The sequence below is a fragment of the Cyprinus carpio genome, chromosome B4, assembly GCF_018340385.1.
Source record: "Cyprinus carpio isolate SPL01 chromosome B4, ASM1834038v1, whole genome shotgun sequence".
NCBI classification, from domain to species: Eukaryota; Metazoa; Chordata; class Actinopteri; order Cypriniformes; family Cyprinidae; genus Cyprinus; species Cyprinus carpio.
In genome coordinates this window covers 25,952,687-25,972,459 of record NC_056600.1, presented here as the reverse complement: position 1 = coordinate 25,972,459, position 19,773 = coordinate 25,952,687, and the positions used below count along the sequence as shown (strand labels likewise).

The 19,773-nt window shown below is 38.3% G+C and overlaps 1 protein-coding gene across 4 annotated transcripts; it reads right to left on the bottom strand.

The window, feature by feature from the left end:
- Positions 1-1,251: 1,251 nt before the first annotated feature.
- Positions 1,252-15,823, bottom strand: LOC122134138 (gastrula zinc finger protein XlCGF7.1-like). Of its 4 annotated transcripts, none has more exons than XM_042722473.1 (3): positions 15,753-15,823; positions 15,245-15,381; positions 1,253-2,401 (listed from the first exon to the last, which is right to left on the bottom strand). In XM_042722473.1, the coding sequence occupies exons 2-3, from the start codon at positions 15,327-15,329 to the stop codon at positions 1,488-1,490; spliced, it is 999 nt and encodes a 332-aa protein (XP_042578407.1). In that variant the 5' UTR covers positions 15,330-15,381; positions 15,753-15,823; the 3' UTR covers positions 1,253-1,487. The 4 variants fall into 4 exon arrangements, with proteins under 4 accessions (XP_042578409.1, XP_042578407.1, XP_042578408.1 ...); XM_042722474.1 differs by lacking the exon at positions 15,753-15,823 and adding an exon at positions 15,613-15,728; XM_042722475.1 differs by lacking the exons at positions 15,245-15,381; positions 15,753-15,823 and adding an exon at positions 3,408-3,467 and having other exon boundaries at positions 1,252-2,401.
- Positions 15,824-19,773: the final 3,950 nt, after the last annotated feature.

The following is a 19,773-nucleotide window of genomic DNA, read 5'->3' as shown; positions in this document are numbered from 1 at the left end:
ACTCCACTGCTGCCACAGTGGTGTTCAGAATAGGTGTTTTATTATACTGTCCTAGCTTATGCAGTTGTTACTAATATTTCATAAATATATTAATTCTGAGACTATTTAAGTGCCATAGTTAAAGCATTTAAATATAAGGCGGCAACAAACTTGTTTAGCTTATATCCTTTGTTTACATTTGTATTTTATTTACATTGTGGAATTTTTAAAGCAGATGTGTTGATTCCGACGTATTAAACTGAATCAAATATACAAGTTAAACCTCAAAACAATTATCGCAGATGCATATTTTTCTGGTGCCATTTTAAACCGCTGAGCCAACATTTTCCACACAAAGAACATAAAACAGTCTTCCTTTAAAACCAGGTGAAAATAATTCCATAATGTACTTAAGGTGCTCTGTTTACACACCAATTTTGTACTTAATATAATAAAAACTATTATTTAGTACTTAAGATAATCTTAAACGGATACACCATCCCAAAATGAAAATTTTGTCATTATTCACTTACCCCCATGTTGGTCCAAACCCGTAAAAGCTTCGTTCGTCTTCGGAACACAATTTAAGATATTTTGGATGAAAACAGGGAGGCTTGAGACTGTCCCATAAATTGCCAAATAAATAACAGTGTCAAGGTCCAGGAAAGTATGAAAAGCATACTTTTTGTACATGAAGAAAACAAAAACAACGACTTTATTCAACAATTCCTCTCCTCTGTGTCTCTCCAAATCAGCATGGTGCTATTTTGACAATTTTAAGCAGTACGCAGGAAGCTTACACTCTTCTGTGTCAGCCGCGCCATAAGGATATGTTTTTTTATGTGTATTTATGCTTTGGTTTGAAAGCAAACAGCGCATCGGCGCAGCGCGGCTGACACAGAAGAGCGTACGCCATCTGCATACTGTTCAGCTAGGCTGATTTGGAGAGACACAGAGTAGAGGAATTCTTGAATAAAGTCATTATTTTTGTTTTCTTCATGTACAAAAAGTATTCTCGACGCTTCATAACATTACGGTTGAAACACTGATGGCAGATGGACTATTCTGATGATGCTTTTCATACTTTCCTGGACCTTGACACTGTTATTTATTTGGCAGTCTATGGGACAGTCTCAAGCCTCTCTGTTTTCATCCAAAATATCTTAAATTGTGTTCTGAAGATGAACAAAGCTTTTACGGGTTTGGAACGACATGGGGGTAAGTGAATAATGACAAAATTTTCATTTTGCGATGGAGTAACCCTTTAAGAACATCTAAGTGTACTCAACTGTGCTATTTTGAGACACCATGTATATGAATTAAAATATGCTTTTAACATACTATCTCTGTATTAAAAAAAAATTATTTAGTTACCACTTGTAGTACACTTGAACCCAACTATCATTCACTAGTACACTACACAAGTACACTTTAAGTACATTATGGAAGTGCACTTTTTTTCACTTGGGGAGTGAATGTGCAGGTGAGTTTTGTAAAATTGAGGAATACTACAATTTCTTTCCAGAATGAGTTTGCAAATGTCGTTTCAGGTCTGTGTGGTATGTGAAACACTTTCCACACTGAAGACATGTGATAGGCTTCTCTCCAGTGTGAAGCCTCATGTGAATGTTAAGGTTTCCTTTATTTGTGAAACTCTTTCCACACTGGGGGCATGTGAAAGGCCTCTCTCCAGTGTGAACTCTTAAGTGAATCTCAAGGATTGCTTTGTTTGTGCAAGTTTTTCCACAGTGATGGCACATGAAAGGCTTCTCTCCAATGTGAGTTGTTACATGATTTCTAAGGTGGTTCCTGTCAGGAAAACTCTTTCCACAGTGATGACACATAAAACTGTTCTCTCTTGAGTGAATCCTCATGTGGCAATTAAGGTTTTCTTTACATCTGAAACTCTTTCCGCACTGACCACATATGAACGGCTTCTCTCCAGTGTGAATTCGCATGTGAGTCTTAAGACTTTCTTTTCGTGAGAAGCTCTTCTCACACAGTCTACACGTGTAAGGACTCTCTCCAGTGTGACCTCTCATGTGGGCATTAAGGTTTCCTTTATGTGTAAAACTCTGTCCACACTGAGTGCAAGTATAAGGCTTCTCTCCAGTGTGAACCCTCATGTGGACTTTAAGGTTTTGTTTTTGAGTGAAACTTTTTCCACACTGTTGGCAGCTGAAAGGCTTTTCTCCATTGTGAATTCTCATGTGGACATCAAGGTTTTGTTTTTGATTGAAGGTTTTTCCACATTGACAGCAGGTGAAATAACTTGTAGATTCAGTCTTTTGACCTCTTTTTTGTGAGGAAGTCTTTTCATTTTGTGTGGAATGTTCTCCAGTCATAAAATCCTGATCTTTGTCATACTGATTCTCTTCCATTTTATTCAGTTCTTGGGTTTCCTTTTTCAAACCCATTAGGTCTGAAGTGAAAAAAAAGACAATAAAATACAAGTTAACCAGTTTAATGGCACAAAGCTACATACATTGAAATCAACACAAGACATCAAAATAATAATCAAAACCAAATGCATGTATGCAAGATCCTATACACATCCTGTAATCTCAGAACCTCTTCTCAATGTTAACTTTTCAAATTTTTAAGGACACGCCTGAAAAAAACAACAACAACCTGTATTTCATAAAAAATAAATAAAAAAAGCTGGCAGATATCAAACCAATTATCCCAGAAGAATTGATTTATTATAGACCAATCCCATATCTACCATTTATTTCTATAATAATTGGGAAAAGTTAATCCTCTCGACTATGTTCAGTTTTATAGTTTAGTTTTCACTTAGAAATTAAGCCCCATTGTAACAGAAATACTGTGCTTAAAGTTAATTCTCTTAGGATTGCACAATTACAATTATTTAATTGTTCAAAGAAAAAAGTTCACTAGCATTATTCAGCATGCTAAAGGTGTGTGTGTTATTTCTATAGGTTATCTTAAGGGTTTTTTCAGTTGTTTTAATGGGGTTATATGATGTTGCTAAACAGAACATTATTTTGTGTATTTGGTTGTTATGAAGTGTGTTTATGCGGTTTAAGGTTAAAAAAACACATTATTTTCCACATACTGTACATTATTGTTTCTTCTCTTTGCCCCGCCTTCTGAAACATGTAGATTTTTATAAAGCTCATCATTCTGAAAAGCGAGGTGTGCTCTGATTGGCCAGCTATCCAGTGTGTTGTGATTGGATGAATACCTCAAGCGTGTGATGGAAATGTTATCCCCCTTACTATACTGTGATGCCGTGTGTCCCGGAGCGCCGAGACAAAAACATTAAAACCCCTTATAAACAAGGCATTTGTTGCATCCAGTGGGGACATAATTACGGATTATAATGACAATACCAGCGGTTCGCAATTCCAGTCCTCGCGCCCCCCAGCTCTGCATATTTTGCATGTCTCTCTTTGTTAACACACCTTATTCAGATAATCAGCTCGATAGAAGTGAGCTCCGTGCCTGAACTGTGTTCCCATTGACATGGTCCCTACACAGTCTTCATTGCTCCCTACTGTTGAAGTTTACTTCACTTCGGAACATTCATTCACAGATTTGTGCTGCGCAACGTCTGCACACACGGACAAGTGTGACATCATATACCTCTGTAAATAAATACAATTTAAATTCAAATATGGCACACTTCAATGCACTTTGAATGGAAGATATACGTTTGCTTTATACTGGAATCATGGCGAAATATCCTGTGATGTCCACTTCGCAGGGTACTTACGTTCGAATAGAACAAACATCTGAAGCCATAAGAGAAACATACAACATAAAACCATCTCTGCATTTGTGATCGGAGAAATGACAAACAACAAGCTCTACTTTACACTGCTCAAAACTCATGTTTGAATCATCAGTGGTAAATCCTTTAAATATGTAAACGTACTTACAGTCTGTGAGTCAGAACAGCCGCACTGTAGTCTACTCTCCCAGGATCAGGAAACAGACCTCCATAAAATGCACTGCATCTGAATATTTGGGTTGAACTGTTCTGGAACAGTGTTGTAAATACAACTTGACCACCGATTTCTAGTTGTGTCCTCTTTTCCGAAGACCAAACAAAGTTTCACTTTCACAAGGACACACACAGCCTCTCCACAAAATGGTGCCAGCGGCAACAGCGAGAATTAAAGTTACGCCTTCTTTCTTTGCGTGAAAACTTGGACGGTGTTATGCAAATCTTCCCACATAGTGACGTAGAGATGTGGGGTTAGAACGAGCCGTTTTAGGAGGGCGTGGTTGACTCTAAACTTTTATAAAGAATATCTCTTTGGATTTGAGACTTAAGTCTTTGCAACTTCACAGATCTTTTTGCACCAAGAGCTTGTAACGCTCCAAAGAGAAAGGAAAAATTGAAATTGCATCATATGACCCCTTTAATTTTAGCTTTAGTATAACATTATGATACCATGAATATTTTTACTTTTTTTAAAGAACAATTCAAACCAATGTGTAGTTGACATTTGAGGCTTAATGCTATAGAAAAGCAATAAAAGTTTTTAAGGAGTGTTTTCAGCTTGTTTAGTTTCATAAAAAGGTATGCAGTTGCTTCAAACAATGGTATATAGCCAGTTTTAGCTAAATTATTTGAAATACATATTTTTTTAAACTAAAAATAATATTATTAAAGATCACCAGTCAGGTTTTAGAGCAGGTCATAACACCATAACCACAGCTCTGCTAGTTACAAATGACATTATAAACTCTATACATAGTAAAAAAGAAAAGTCATGTGCAGCATTATTTGTTGACCTTTCAAAAGCTTTTGATTCTGTTGACCATAATCTATGGTTTCAGGAACTTAGGTCATTAGGTTTTAGTGGAGCTGCTCTAAAATGGTTTGAAACTATGTGTGTGTGTGTGTGTGTGTGTGTGTGTGTGCCTGCATGTTTAGAAAACTATAGTTCCCTATTCTATCAAGTCAAAAAAGGAATGATTTAGGCCTTGGAGTGGATTCCGCTAATATACATCTGTATGCAGATGAATTTACAGAATGCATTTATTGCAATACAACATTCACTGTTACAGTTGAAACTGGTATTAAATTCAAAAAAGACAAAATATTAGATTTTTAGTCATACTCATGAGACAAAAGATATGGAAAATTTTAACGTTAGATGGTACAATCATTGAAAGAGTACACTGTAAAAAATTATTTGCCCTCAGTAAATATGGCTCATTAAAATAAATAGATTTTACTTAAAAAATTTAGTTTTGCACATTACTTAAGTTGAAGCTACAACTGTTACATAAAATATTGAGTTGATGATTTACTTTAATAAAGAAACAAGTAATTTTGAGTAAAATCAACAATACTCAAAAAAATTGTCAAATTAACAATTTTTTATGATCCAAGCAGATGCCACGTGATGGACTGGATTAACTTTGAAATGCGCAATTTTTGGTGGCCATTTTAGAAAACCAGATCTCAGAAGAGGACTGCTCATCCACTGTGAAGGTAAGTGGCTGTTATGTGAAATAAGTAGAGCTTTTCTTTATCATATATTTTACTATATATGGAATTAACATTTAAACATGAGGGTGCACGCCGGAGTCACAACTTTTGTGAGACCAAAATACACATTGTACGGATACATTTATGTTAAATGTTAAATATTGGTGATTGGCAGATTGTTTGGTCCATGCGAAAACAGGATGGTCCACAGTAGTTATATTTCACCCTCTGACACACCCCAAAAAAAATTAAATTAAGGTGCGGTATTAGATCATGAACAAAAAAATAATAATTCTCCACAGTCTGCCTTTGATCGTAATCGTGCTACAGTTGATATTGTAACATTACCAGTGGCAGTTCAATATACACATCATATGTTAACTTTGTAGCAGTAGTTCTGGGCGTATATATCGATAGACAGGCTTTTTAAAGCCATTACAGTTTTAACCTTCGAATGATTTTACTCGCGTGCTGTCCTGACATAAGCGTTTCTGCACTCACATGCAAAGTCACACAGCGCGAAAACAGAACCAAGATCTTCATGGCTAACTGCTCTTAAAGGTGTCATATGATGCAATTTCAAATTTTCCTTTCTCTTTGGAGTGTTACAAGCTCTTGGTGAATAAAGAAGATCTGTAAAGTTGCACAGACTAAAGTCTCAAATCCAAAGAGATATTTTTTATAAAAGTTGAGACTTGTCCACGCCCCCTGAAACGGCTCGTTCTAACACGCCCCCACATATCTACATCACTATGTGGGAAGATTTGCATAATGCAGCCCAGATGTTCACGCAAAGAAAGAAGGCGTACCTTTTATTCTCATTGTAGTATTGTTGTTGCCGCTGCCATGTCATATAGACGCTGTGTGTTTCACTGTGAAAGCGAAACTACTTTGTTGCCTTCCAAAAGAGGACGATATCCGCTTCGTCATGCCTGGAGCTGATCCGTGCTGGTGGCTGAGGAAATACATCAACTTTGCACTGTGGATTGCCGGATTGGTTTTCACTGTGCACGAAGTGGTGTCCAGCCTGGGGTCGTCACATGTGGTTGCTGCAAGACCAAGGTACGCTCCTTTGTAGAATCCACCTGCCGCACCGTTCTCAAGCCGCCCGCCTCTGCTCATTCAAGCCGGCCGCGGCTCACTCTAGGCATATCACAGCACACCTCGCTTTTCAGAGAGATGAGCCTTGTGAAAATCAACGCGTTTCAGAAGGCGGGGCATAGAGGAGAAATAATAATATACAGTATGTGGAAAATGTGTTGTTTTTTTTTACCTTAAACCGCATAAACACATTTCATTACACCAAATACACAAAATAATGTTCTTTTTAGCAACATCATATGACCCCTTTAAACTGTCGATTCACTCAAGGTTTACATAAACAGTAATTTACGTCCTAAGTGAATGTAAACAGAAAACTGGATGCGTGTAAGTACATTAATGAAATTGCACGGATTTAATGTTAATCAACTAAAAAAACAAACAAAAAAGAATCGTTCACTGCTCTTGACTGATTAACTTTGATTAGAATCAGTGTATACTGAATTCATACAGTAAAGTCTAGTGAAGTTTACTGAAGATCCTGCTTGCTTATTTAGCATTTAAATCTTAGATGTTCAGTCATCACTGTCATACATTTTATTTTAAATATGAATTTCTGTATCTGTTTGTACTCAGGATCACAGCTTGATTGTCTTCCTATCAGAGAACAAGAGTTTTTTTGTTTTAATTCTGATGGTTACGACTTACAGCTTAGAAAAATTAGAAAAATCTCAAAAAATTCAAATATTTTCTCAAAGATCAATCAAAAAAAGATTTACAAAACAAATGTTTAAGATCTCCAAAATAGGTTTAATTATGCACTCAATACTTGGTTGGGGCTCCTTTTGCTCGAATTACTGCTTCATTGCGGCGTGGCATGAAGGTGATCAGCCTGTGGCACTGCTGAGGTGTTATTGAAACCCAGGTTGCTTTGATAGCGGCCTTCAGTTCCTCTGTATTGTTTTTCTGATGTTACTTATCTTTCTCTTCACAATACCCCATAGATTCTCTGTGAGGTTCAGGTCAGGTGAATTGGCTGGCCAATCAAACACAGTAATATCATGGTCAGCAAACCACTTGCAAGTGGTTTTGGCACTGTGGGTAGGTGCTAAAGTCCTGCTGCAAAATGAAATCAGCATCTCCATAAAGCTTGTCAGCAGATGGAAACATAAAGTGCTCCAAAATCTCCTGGTAGATGGCTGCAGTGACTTTGGACTTGATAAAACACAAGGAACCAACACCAGCAGACGTCACGGCACCCCAAATCATCACTTAGGAAACTTCACACTGGACTTTGAATTCTGTGCCTCTCCAGTCTTCCTCCAGACTCCAGAGCTTGATTTCGAAATGAAATGCAAAATTTACTTTCATCTGAAAAGAGGACTGTGGACCACTGAGCAACAGTCCAGGGGTTTCATTTATAAAACTCTCTGTAGATTTCATCCTAAAAGTGTACGTAGGCACAAAAGCTAGATTTTGCGTACGCACAAAAGTTTTCATGCGTATGCCAGAACGAATGCAAAAATCCCTTTATAAATCCCAGTCAGGGGAAGATTGTGCGTACGTGCATCTCCACCTCGTCTCCTCCCCGAAATAACTATATTTGGAGCTTACAACACCTAGTTTTACTATGCATAACCTCATCTGCATATCATTTCCATGCATATTCCCATGCACGTGACACCATGTTTAACACAGAGACATTAAGGAAATATGAGATGGGGACATCAATTCAATTGTTTTAAACAATTCAAATCAAAAACTGTATGCAGTTTTGCTGATGAACATCTTTTAGCTATTTTTAGTGGAAACAGATAGGCCCATATTTATTGCAGTGTAAATACAATTGTCTGATTCGGCTCGTCACTGGCAAAGTATATTAAAAAGGAACCGTGCAAATCTTACCGGTCTCCCCTATTTATATCCTTCAAATATAGGTGCTGGTCATATAATTAGAATATCATCAAAAAGTTGATTTATTTCACTAATTCCATTCAAAAAGTGAAACTTGTATATTATATTCATTCATTACACACAGACTGATCTATTTTAAATGTTTATTTCTTTTAATTTTGATGATTATAACTGACAACTAAGGAAAATCCCAAATTCAGTATCTCAGAAAATTGGAATATTACTTAAGACCAATAGAAAGAAAGGATTTTTAGAAATCTTGGCCAACTGAAAAGTATGAACATGAAAAGTAGGAGCATGTACAGCACTCAATACTTAGTTGGGGCTCCTTTTGCCTGAATTACTGCAGCAATGAGGCATGGCATGGAGTCGATCAGTCTGTGGCACCGCTCAGGTGTTATGAGAGCCCAGGTTGCTCTGATAGTGGCCTTCAGCTCTTCTGCATTGTTGGGTCTGGCATATCGCATCTTCCTCTTCACAATACCCCATAGATCTTCTATGGGGTTAAGGTCAGGCGAGTTTGCTGGCCAATTAAGAACAGGGATACCATGGTCCTTAAACCAGGTACTGGCAGCTTTGACACTGTGTGCAGGTGCCAAGTCCTGTTGGAAAATGAAATCTACATCTCCATAAAGTTGGTCAGCAGCAGGAAGCATTAAGTGCTCTAAAACTTCCTGGTATGTGGCTGCATTGACCTTGGACCTCAGAAAACACAGTGGACCAACACCAGCAGATGACATGGCACCTCAAACCATCACTGACTGTGGAAACTTTACACTGGACCTCAAGCAACGTGGATTGTGTGCCTCTCCTCTCTTCCTCCAGACTCTGGGACCCTGATTTCCAAAGGAAATGCAAAATTTACTTTCATCAGAGAGGATAACTTTGGACCACTCAGCAGCAGTCCAGTCCTTTTTGTCTTTAGCCCATTCTGACGCTGTCTGTTGTTCAAGAGTGGCTTGACACAAGGAATGCGACAGCTGAAACCCATGTCTTGCATACGTCTGTGCGTAGTGGTTCTTGAAGCACTGACTCTAGCTGCAGTCCACTCTTTGTGAATCTCCCCCACATTTTTGAATGGGTTTTGTTTCACAATCCTCTCCAGGGTGTGGTTATCCCTATTGCTTGTACACTTTTTTCTACCACACCTTTTCCTTCCCTTCGCCTCTCTATTAATGTGCTTGGGCACAGAGCTCTGTGAACAGCCAGCCTCTTTTGCAATGACCTTTTGTGTCTTGGCCTCCTTGTGCAAGGTGTCAATGGTCGTCTTTTGGACAAATATCAAGTCAGCAGTCTTCCCCATGATTGTGTAGCCTACAGAACTAGACTAAGAGACCATTTAAAGGCCTTTGCAGGTGTTTTGAGTTAATTAGCTGATTAGAGTGTGGCACCAGGTGTCTTCAATACTGAACATTTTCACAATATTCAAATTTTCTGAGATACTGAATTTGGGATTTTCCTTAGTTGTCAGTTATAATCATCAAAATTAAAAGAAATGAACATTTTAAATATATCAGTCTGTGTGTAATGAATGAACATAATATACAAGTTTCACTTTTTGAATGGAATTAGTAAAATAAATCAACTTTTTGATGATATTCTAATTATATGACCAGCACCTGTATAGTGGTATTTTTCATTAAGTTGTTGAGATGCCTTCACACGACATCAACACCTCCGTGCAGCTGAGCTGCGGTTGTACAGTAAGCTATTATCATTGGTCCTATACCGGACAATGGACTGCTTGACCACTGAATCCAGCAGTGTCCACCATAATATCGAAGTAAATAAGCATCTTTGATCATTGTTCTCGCTAAAATATTTCTCATAACATGTGATCTGTAGTTTAGTTTAAAGATGAATTATTGTGCACCTATAGCACTCATTATTTTCATTAAGACATAGCATACCACAGGAAAATTATTTAGCTTATTGTTAATAAAATTATGTAATTATGTTTTTTGTAAAATTATGTAATTTCAGTGGTTATCTCCATTAATGCGAGTGAAGTATTTAATGTAAATGTGTATATCGACATGAAAACAGTTTTAAATCACTGTTTACTTAATTATTTTTCTCACTCCAGGAAAAAGAGTTCATATGCATGGTCTAGAATGTCCATACGGTGCGTACATATTTACGCCAAGTTTAGTTTTTATAAATCACAATATGTGCGTGGAAAATTGCGTACGCATGTTAATATGCCCATTTTGTGCGTAGGCAACATTTATAAATGAGACCCCAGTTCTATTTCTCCTTTCCCCAGGTGAGATGCTTTTTACATTTTCTTCTGGTTCTGGAGTGGCTTGGTTCTAGGAATGTGACAGCTGTAGCCCATCTTCTGAAGACGTCTGAGTGTGGTGACTCTTGAAGCACCGACTCTGGCTTCAGTCCACTCCTTGTGAAGCGCTCCCAAGTTCTTGAATCGGCTTTTCCTGACAATCTTCCCAAGGCTGTGTTCAACCCCATTGCTTGTGCACCTTTTCCTACCACACTTTTTCCTTCCAGTCAACTTTCTATGAATATATTTCTATACAGCACTCTGTGAACAGCCAGCCCTTTCAGCAATGACCTTCTTTGACTTACCCTCCTTGTGGAGGGTGTCGATGATCGTCTTCTGGACAACTGTCAAGTCAGTAGTCTTTCCCATAATTGTGGTTGCATGTTCTAAACTATCCCAGGAGGTACCCAGTATTTATACTCAAAATTAATCAAACTAATCAAGCTCAAAATGGAATATTCAAATTTTTTGAGATACTGAATTTGTAATTTTCCTAAGCTGTAAGCTGTAATCATCAGAATTAAAACAAAAAACTCTTGAAATATTTCAGTTTGTGAGCAATGAATCTAGAATAAGAAAGTTTGCTTTTTTGAATTGAATTACAAAAAATTAATAACTTTTCCATGATATTCTAATTACTATAACTATGAGCACTTTAGACACATAACCCTTCCTAGGCTTTAAGTTGAGTCTGCAATCACCTGTCTGAACTCAATACATGAGTTGCCAATTGACAGTGAAAGCATTTCAGTGGGGGAGAGTGCCCTAACTTTAAGACTGCGATAAAACTGATCAGTTTTTGTGAGCGCTCCTCCGACAGACACGTTCGCATATTGATTGAATTCAGCTCCACTCCTAAAAGAGAAACATTCTGGTTCGGTACCAGCATGCTTTTTTGCATATACAGTCAGCCCTAAAAGCGCTGAAGATGAGCGAGGAGTCTGAGCTTGTCACTGAGCAGTGTGCTCTCTGATTGGGCTACGACCAGCCAATCATTGAGATAGTTCAGGATGCGCATTCCGCTCCGTTTCAGAGGAGATAGAACGGCATCCATGCATTTCGTAAACCTACGAGGAGCCAGGGATAAGCCGAAGGGTAGGACCGTGAATTGGTACGCTATCCCCTTGAATGCAAATCTCAGAAAATGCCTGTGGTGAGGGGCTACCTGAATGTGAAATAAGCATCCTTTAAATCCACAGAGATAAACCAATCTCTCAGTCTGATGTGTGAGAGGATTTGTCTCAGCGTAATCATTTTGAACAAGCGCTTCGAGACGGCATCAGGAACGCGGCTTTGATTCCTGTGCCAGTGGCCTGTCGTCTCTGTCAGGGCAGGGTCTCTGGCCCTGATGGCGCTTCGGCCAAGGCTTTCTTGGTCTCACCGCCGGCTCATGTTCGTGTCAAACAGCAGCAGAAGATGCGGTCTTCCCGCACGCTGCGCTGAGGAGGAGTGGGAATGCGCAGGAAGGTTTTCGTCGGCACGCTTTGGCTTTCAACTGTTTCTGTGCTTCAACAAAGCGCTCCATGAACATCCGCTGCTCCGAAGAGACCTGAGGGATTCACGGGAGCATCCAGAGTCCAGCCACGGGTGATGATCTAGCACCACAAGATTCCCCATGTTGTGGCCGATTGTTGAGCTGTCACCTTCATTGCTCTGAGGGCCAGATCTGTGGCACGTCGGAGCTCTTTGAACACTTCAGGGTCCGGCCCGTTCTCATCCAGAGACTTGAGCAGCTTGGCCTGATACACCTGGAATATCGCCATCATGTGCATTGCTTAAGCTGCTTGGCCAGCTGTGGAGAAAGCCTTGTCAGCGAAGTTAGCAGTGGTGCGACAAGATTTAGAGGGGAGAGACACGTTGTTCATCCTCCAGCTCATGAGAGTGTTCTGCAGCTGAAGGAAAGAGATGGGCAGCGACGGTTTCTTCCACTGGGGAGTTTAACATACCCCACTTGGTCAATGCCGTCCACAGAAGACAGGGTCCCGGGTTTTGTGCACTCGACTGGTAAGAGGCGTGTGCTTTCGGCCGCGATCCAACTGCAGGTACAACTTGTCCAGACGGCTTCTGGCCAGCTCGGCAGGAGGGGCCCACTCCAAACCGAGCTCATCAACTGCCTTGGACAGGACACTAAGGAGCTCAACATTATTATGATGAAGGTCACCCACATCACTGCCGTGGGGCGCAGTGTAATCCAGCGGGCTGTTAGACCACTCCTCTCTTGCAGACACTGCCACCAAAATGGCATCATCCTCCTCTTCAGCGCTCTCCATGGCACCAAAGGACACCATATCTTGAGTGATGGGGGAGGGGCAGAGAACAGCGGTCATTAAGCCCACTGGAAGGGGACCTGCAACAGGGGGGTGAGGAGCACGTGGGCACTGAGCTAGCGCGGGCTCCTCACCTGACCCTGACAAATCCGCATCAGAAGCTCACGGCACGTTCCTCCTTGGCTCGAAAGAGGCTGCAGAGGAAGAGTGCGGCAGGGCTTGTTGGGCGAGTTCATCACCTTGGACGATGGCCACATGGAGCTTGAGAGTCCAGAGGCTCATATCTCCGCAGTGAGGCCAGTCCGACCCCCCCAAGCACCGATTTTGCGTGGCCATGACCCATCAGAGAGTTCGACTGGCTCTGCGCAGGAGAGGCAATTGCCAGTCATCCTTGTTTCCGAAGCTCACCGGAACACAGCAGGGGAAGAGAAGGCGTGTCCGCTGCAGCGTGTAGATCATGGTGAGTAGTCTTGTTGATAGGCTTCTTACTTCTTGTAGAAGGTTGGCTAAAGAAAAAGATTCTGAATGGATGACGTACAAGCGCTGCTTTATGTAGAGTGGGGGGCCCCCTCATATTTTGCGCACTTTAACGCCATTGGCCAGTTTCACTGGCATGATTCAATAAGGCTTCAGTAGTATTTGGAGAAAAGGGTAATTCCCATAGCAATGTAGTGTGACCGAATCGAAGGGGAACCGGACTCTGTCTATCATGCAGTGTTATGCTTTGTTTGTGGTGCAGATTCACAAATTCAACATTGTATACTTTACAGATCATTGGTATGAACGAGACGACAATAAGGTCAATAAGTGAAAACTATGACTATATCAACATGCAATTTCGTTGACGAAAGAAGATTAGAGACTAAAATGTATTTTAAAAAAAATAAAAATTTTACCAAAAACTACTCTGTATTTTCATCAAAATGTTATTGCTGACTGCTCTACATGCCTCTACTATGTGAGCTTTCATGAGTGCAGTTGCCAGATATCAAGAGTTCAAATCCCCAAATCAGAGCTTCGCGGTTACTGTATAAGGATACATTTTCTGCCCTGTGTTTTGCTTTCTGGCAGCCTCCTCATTGCGGACGAGCCACCGATGATGATCTGAAAACACAAGCTGGAGTTTTGCAATCAAAATGAAACTGTCACTCAACCAGTATGTGAGATCTCGATTATTGTTTGCGATTGTGATCGCTGAATTAATGTTCCAGCAACTAGCTCCCCATCTAAGAGGGTTTTTAGTGCCTGTGGGAACATAGTTTTGTGCCATAGAGCTTCTCAGAGACAGTTGACAGTCTTGTGTTCTTAACTAAAAACTTGTATACAAAACAATAAAAAAATAAATAAAAAATTTAAATATATATATATATATATATATATATATATATATATATATCCCAGTTTAATTTATGTAATGAAAAGCAGTAAGTGATCACTTTGTCTATTTTATTTGTTTTTTTAACTGCTTAAATTTGCTTAAACATTTTGTATTTACTTTGTAACAACAGCTGTTTTATCTAAATTGTTTTTTTGTTTTTTTTTAATGGAGGCAAAAGAAAATCATGTATTTTTATTATTTACATTTACATTTCATTTAGTAATTTAGCAGACGCTTTTATCCAAAGTGACTTACAAATAAGGACAATGGAAGCAATCAAAATCAACAACAGAGCAATGATATACAAGTGCTATAACAAGTCTCAGTTAGCTTAAACGCAGTACATGTAGCAAGGGCTTTTAAATAATATAATAAATAAAAAGAAAACGGATAGAATAGAAAAAGAATAGAGCAAGCTAGTGTTAGAGGTCTTATTTTTTGCATTTGTTAATTGTATACTAAATGAAAAGAAAACAGAATACAAAAAGATTAGAAAGCTAGTTAGATTTTTTTTAAAAATCTGAAATCAAATGCAAACATATTGAGATATATTGAATATTGTATATATACATGTATGTATGTATGTATGTATGTATGTATGTATATGTATATATATATATATATATATATATATATATATATATATATATATATATATATATATGTATATATATATAGCCCATCCCTACTCTCCATCAACATTAGTGTTTTCTAAAAGTTTAAAAAAAAAAAAAAAACATTAAATTCGCCTTATATTACTGCACACGTGTAAAACATCATAAAAGCTCACTAAGATGATACAGACGGAACAGACACAAGTTTGCACGCAATTCTTCTGCCAGGATCATTTTAGTAATTTAGAAATGTAGAAATGTAATTTTACTCCTCCTCCGTATGATGGTTGAAAAACTAACCTGTTTGTGTCTCGATATCTTCATGTTTCACTCGGAATGCTTCTTCAATCTTCACATCTTCACTCTCCTCTTTAATAAGCGCCATTTTTATAACGGTGTGTCACATGGAGCTCAGTCGCATCTTCAGAATTTTTTTCCTGTGTTTAGACAATTTGTCATGAGTAATATGAGAATAATTAACTGATAAAATCCCGGTCCTATCAGCTCCTGACAAGAGTGTCTATCAAAGTGTTAGTCAGTGGTCCTCCTGATTAGCCTAAAATACTCAAAACTGTAACTATAAATTAATGAAATGGCACAAAATATAAACAGTTCATATTTACTTCAGACAAACTGATTAACGATAAAGGGAGCGAAATGAGACGCACCTTTTCTGTTACTCACAAAAAATAACGTTCATTAATGTTAGCTAAAGCATTATAGTCCTACATTTAATAACAATTAATTCTACGAAACTGACAAATCTGTTAGCATTGGATTAAACGCTTTAAATCATAAAAAAACATACCTTTGCTCAACCGAATCATAAATGCAGATCGCGCGCACAGTTGTGACGTCACGCGTCTACACCAAAAGAAAAGTCCTGTCTACACGCATAGAAATTTATATAAATAAACAAATGTGTGTTGAAAATGACTATAAGAGAAAACATGTTTGGGTGCAGCAACCATTTATAACATGTGTCTGTAGCCCTTTTTTTCTTTTTCTGTAAAAAGTTTCATTAATCTTTTTTTCTAGTCTTTTTAAAGAAATAGCAAAAATCTATATTTAACTATTATGCAACAAACAAGGATTGTAAGTAAAATATATATTAGGCCAAACACGACACAAAAACAAACAAATATGCAACAATCAATAGGCAACAAATTGCAATGTTATTATTAATTGTGAAAAATATTTCCTTGACTTTTTTTAAATGAATCCTAAATGTTACATTGTTACAACATTAAAGTGCCTTTTTTGGTCCTAACAATGTGCCCCCGGACTTCTACGGGTGCGTTTTTCCCAAAAGCATCGTTAGCTAACTGTGGTTGTTAGTTCCATTGAACTCTGTTGGTAACAAAGGAACTTGCAACCATAGTTGTTTTATAAATAATATAAAATAAAAATACACTTTAATAAATGGCTACAACAATACATTTAAAATTCCCTCCTGTGGTGGTTTGTCTGAATTACACTGCTGCAAGTTTCTTTTTCATGCCTCCTTTGTTGTCTTATTAGTTTTGAATGACATGAGATTAACTAAATGATGACTAGAAGTTTGTTTATTTTATTTTAATCTAATTTCAGTTCAGTACAGACTCCTGAAGAATCAGGCATGATTAAATCTTACAAAACAAGGCCTGAGTAAAAGAGAGGACTATAACAGAAATCGACCAAAACACCATATTGGCTTTAATTGATAAGTTAGCAGCTAACCCTGAAGTTTTCAGTAAATTAATAGAAATAGAAATAGAAAAAGTGAGACAGCATCCAAAAGTTGGCACAAAGCTATCTTGCTCAGTGAATTGTTACAGCGATGATGATGTACGTGAGCTGTATATCTTAATTTTACCATGAATATATGTCATCTGTGATCACATTTTTAAAGATAAGTTCAGACTTGCAGTCTACCAACATTATAGCGACATAACTACCAACACTCACAATTTATGGAAGTACAGAGACAAGCAAAATCTGATTTTTCTTTTTGTCATCATTGTGACCCCTTCATTTTGTCACATCTGTAACAGATTACTGTCATCTCATATAGGGACCTGATCATGAAAACTTTATCTAACGTTTGCTATCTACGGAATAGAGGAGCTTCATTACACCAAACTGGCAGCTACAGGAGAGTTGGAACCAGGGATAGTAGATGAATAAACACTACCTTTGCTAACAATTTTACGTTATTCAAAGTTCTGAGGACATTCCCTGTTAGCTGGGACAACACTGCAAACTTTACTCGTTGTTATACTGAGTCCTATAGCATCTGACATCAGTGACTGCAACCTAATGATTATTGATTTAACTTCCAGAATATACCGTCGTGTTACGAAACTCTCCTGTTCAATTGTGTTTTGTTTTTTTTTAACATTTTTCAGTAGCTCTGTAATGTTTTCATTACATCATCAGTAAATTTGAATGAAGAAGTATCAGTGTGGAGGACTTAAATGACATTCGAAATGCCTTGTAAGTTGCATTGTAAGCGTTATTTGTATTGTTTTTTAAAACTTCTAAGCATAGTTTATCTGCTAAATTTTTGCATATATTGTATATCATATTTGGCATTGACTGGGAGGATTCAACATGATTTGGATAAGGATTTATCCTTTTTAGAGGAGAGTGTCACTGGATCACATGACGGTCTATATTCCATGCACTTGTATTCAGTAGGTTTCTGTTGTTTTTTTGCATACATACATTCATTTAATGATGGCATAGAAGTTATTAGTAAAGATTTTATAATCAAACCCGTAAAAGCTTCGTTCGTCTTCAGAACACAATTTAAGATATTTTGAATGAAAATCGAGAGGCTTGTGACTGTCCCATTGACTGCCAAATAAATTACACTGTCAAGGTCCAGAAAAGTTTGAAAGACATCATCAGAATAGTCCATCTGCCATCAGTGGTTCAACCGTAACGTTATGAAGCGACGAGACTCAGTAAACAAAATTAACATGATGATATTTTTCCAATGTCCTCTACACATTTTGTAGCATCGGTGTTCTTTGGGGTCAATTTGACCTCAGGCTCTATTAGCTGTATAAAATATAAGAAATATCAACATTTTACACGTTTGATTTGGGTGATATCGAAGTCACTATAACATGCTATAATTTTATAATATTCACTATGGTTTTAATATATTAATAATATATAATAATAATATAAAACAAAAAACATAATTCCCGTGGTTTACAGGAGAAGAGCACACATATAAAAGCTTGCACAGAAGCCTTCTGAACCCTTTCTCTTTGTGCTCTCTCTTTATGCTCTCTCTCTTTCTCTATTGAAAATGGCTGTTAAGCAAAGGTTTTCTGTCAATGAGATTTTGTCCCATTTTTTGACAATGAAAGTGACAGGAGAATGTGTCTGAGACAGTCGATAATGTTGAGGAGGACCCTGATTATGAGGCATCCTCCTCAGATGAGAATAAGGCTCCTAGTGTTGATCCTCCTGTTGTGTCTCAACCACCAGCAGACACATTACCTTCCAAAAATGGAAAGTTATTTTAGTCCTGCTCCCCACTTGAATGACAAGCTTAGTGCTGCTAAAGTAATGGTTCCAGGGCCCGCCAGATATGCTGTCAGCCATGTCCTAGATATGAAATCTGCATTTGAGCTTTTCATTACACCATCAGTTGAAAAAAATATGCTTGAAATGACAAACTTAGAGGGGAGGAGGGTGTATGGGGACTCTGATGTGACTGACTTGCAAGCCTAGATTGGGTTGCTCAAGTGAAAAGGAGAAGCAAGAGCAAGCCTTTGACATGCAGAGACTATAAGGTCAATATTTCCAGCCACCATGTCTCTAAAGACATTCCATGTTTTCTCCGGTGTCATACGCTTTGATGACAAAGAAACATGACAGGGCTGACGACCGTGTGACAAACTGGACAAGTGGGTCCAGCGATTACACTTTCTTTAAATCCAGGCCCCCACATCACTGTGGATGAATGTCTGGTTCCATTTCTTGACTGCTGTCCCTTCAAACAATAAAATATGGGCCGCATGTGATGCACAGTCCATCTATGCCTGGACTATGCAGGTATGCACTGGTACATCCCCTGGACAAGAACCTGAAAACATTCAGGGAATGAGGGTGGTAACTAGACATGGCCAAGGGACTGTGATAATTTACATTTAATTACATGTGATAATTTTTGAGGCTGGAATGTACTTTCTGGTGGGTTGTAGGAGAAAAAAAAATGCTGTTCATATTCTGTCTATGCTGTTTGTATTCTGTAAAACTCATATTTGCATAAAAAGCACTTACAGTCCCATAAAAAAAATTCCTGACACAATACTCACATTTACTTTTCATAAGTGTTTAGGGCTGCCCCCTAATAGTCGACCAACCTTTAGTCGACGAGAAGAGGCTTGGTCAACCAAATTTTTATTAGTCGCTTAGTCGCAGAAAAAAAATTCCACAGAAAGTGGTGAGGTCACACAGTCTGTGATGGACAGATCATTTAATGCTGGATTTTGTGGTAATACAGTACATCCAAACGCTCACCTCATTCATCGACCTCAAATATGGCTTATCATCTGAAATGTGTAAGTAGTAGCAACTTCACATGGCCGCTCAATCTAATGTTAACCTAGAAAAGTGTGCGCTATTCAAGTGTCTGTGCGGAGTGTGAAAGCGGAACAGTCGCGCTCACTGCAGGACAGATGGAGGTGCCGGTGCGCACACTTGCTCTTAAAATACTCTATCAATTTGGTCATACAGATTAGAGTAATACATCTTTCAAATCTGTAAAGGCTCTACATTTATTTGTGTGCACTCACTAAAACAACAACACATTGCGCTTTTGTAAAATA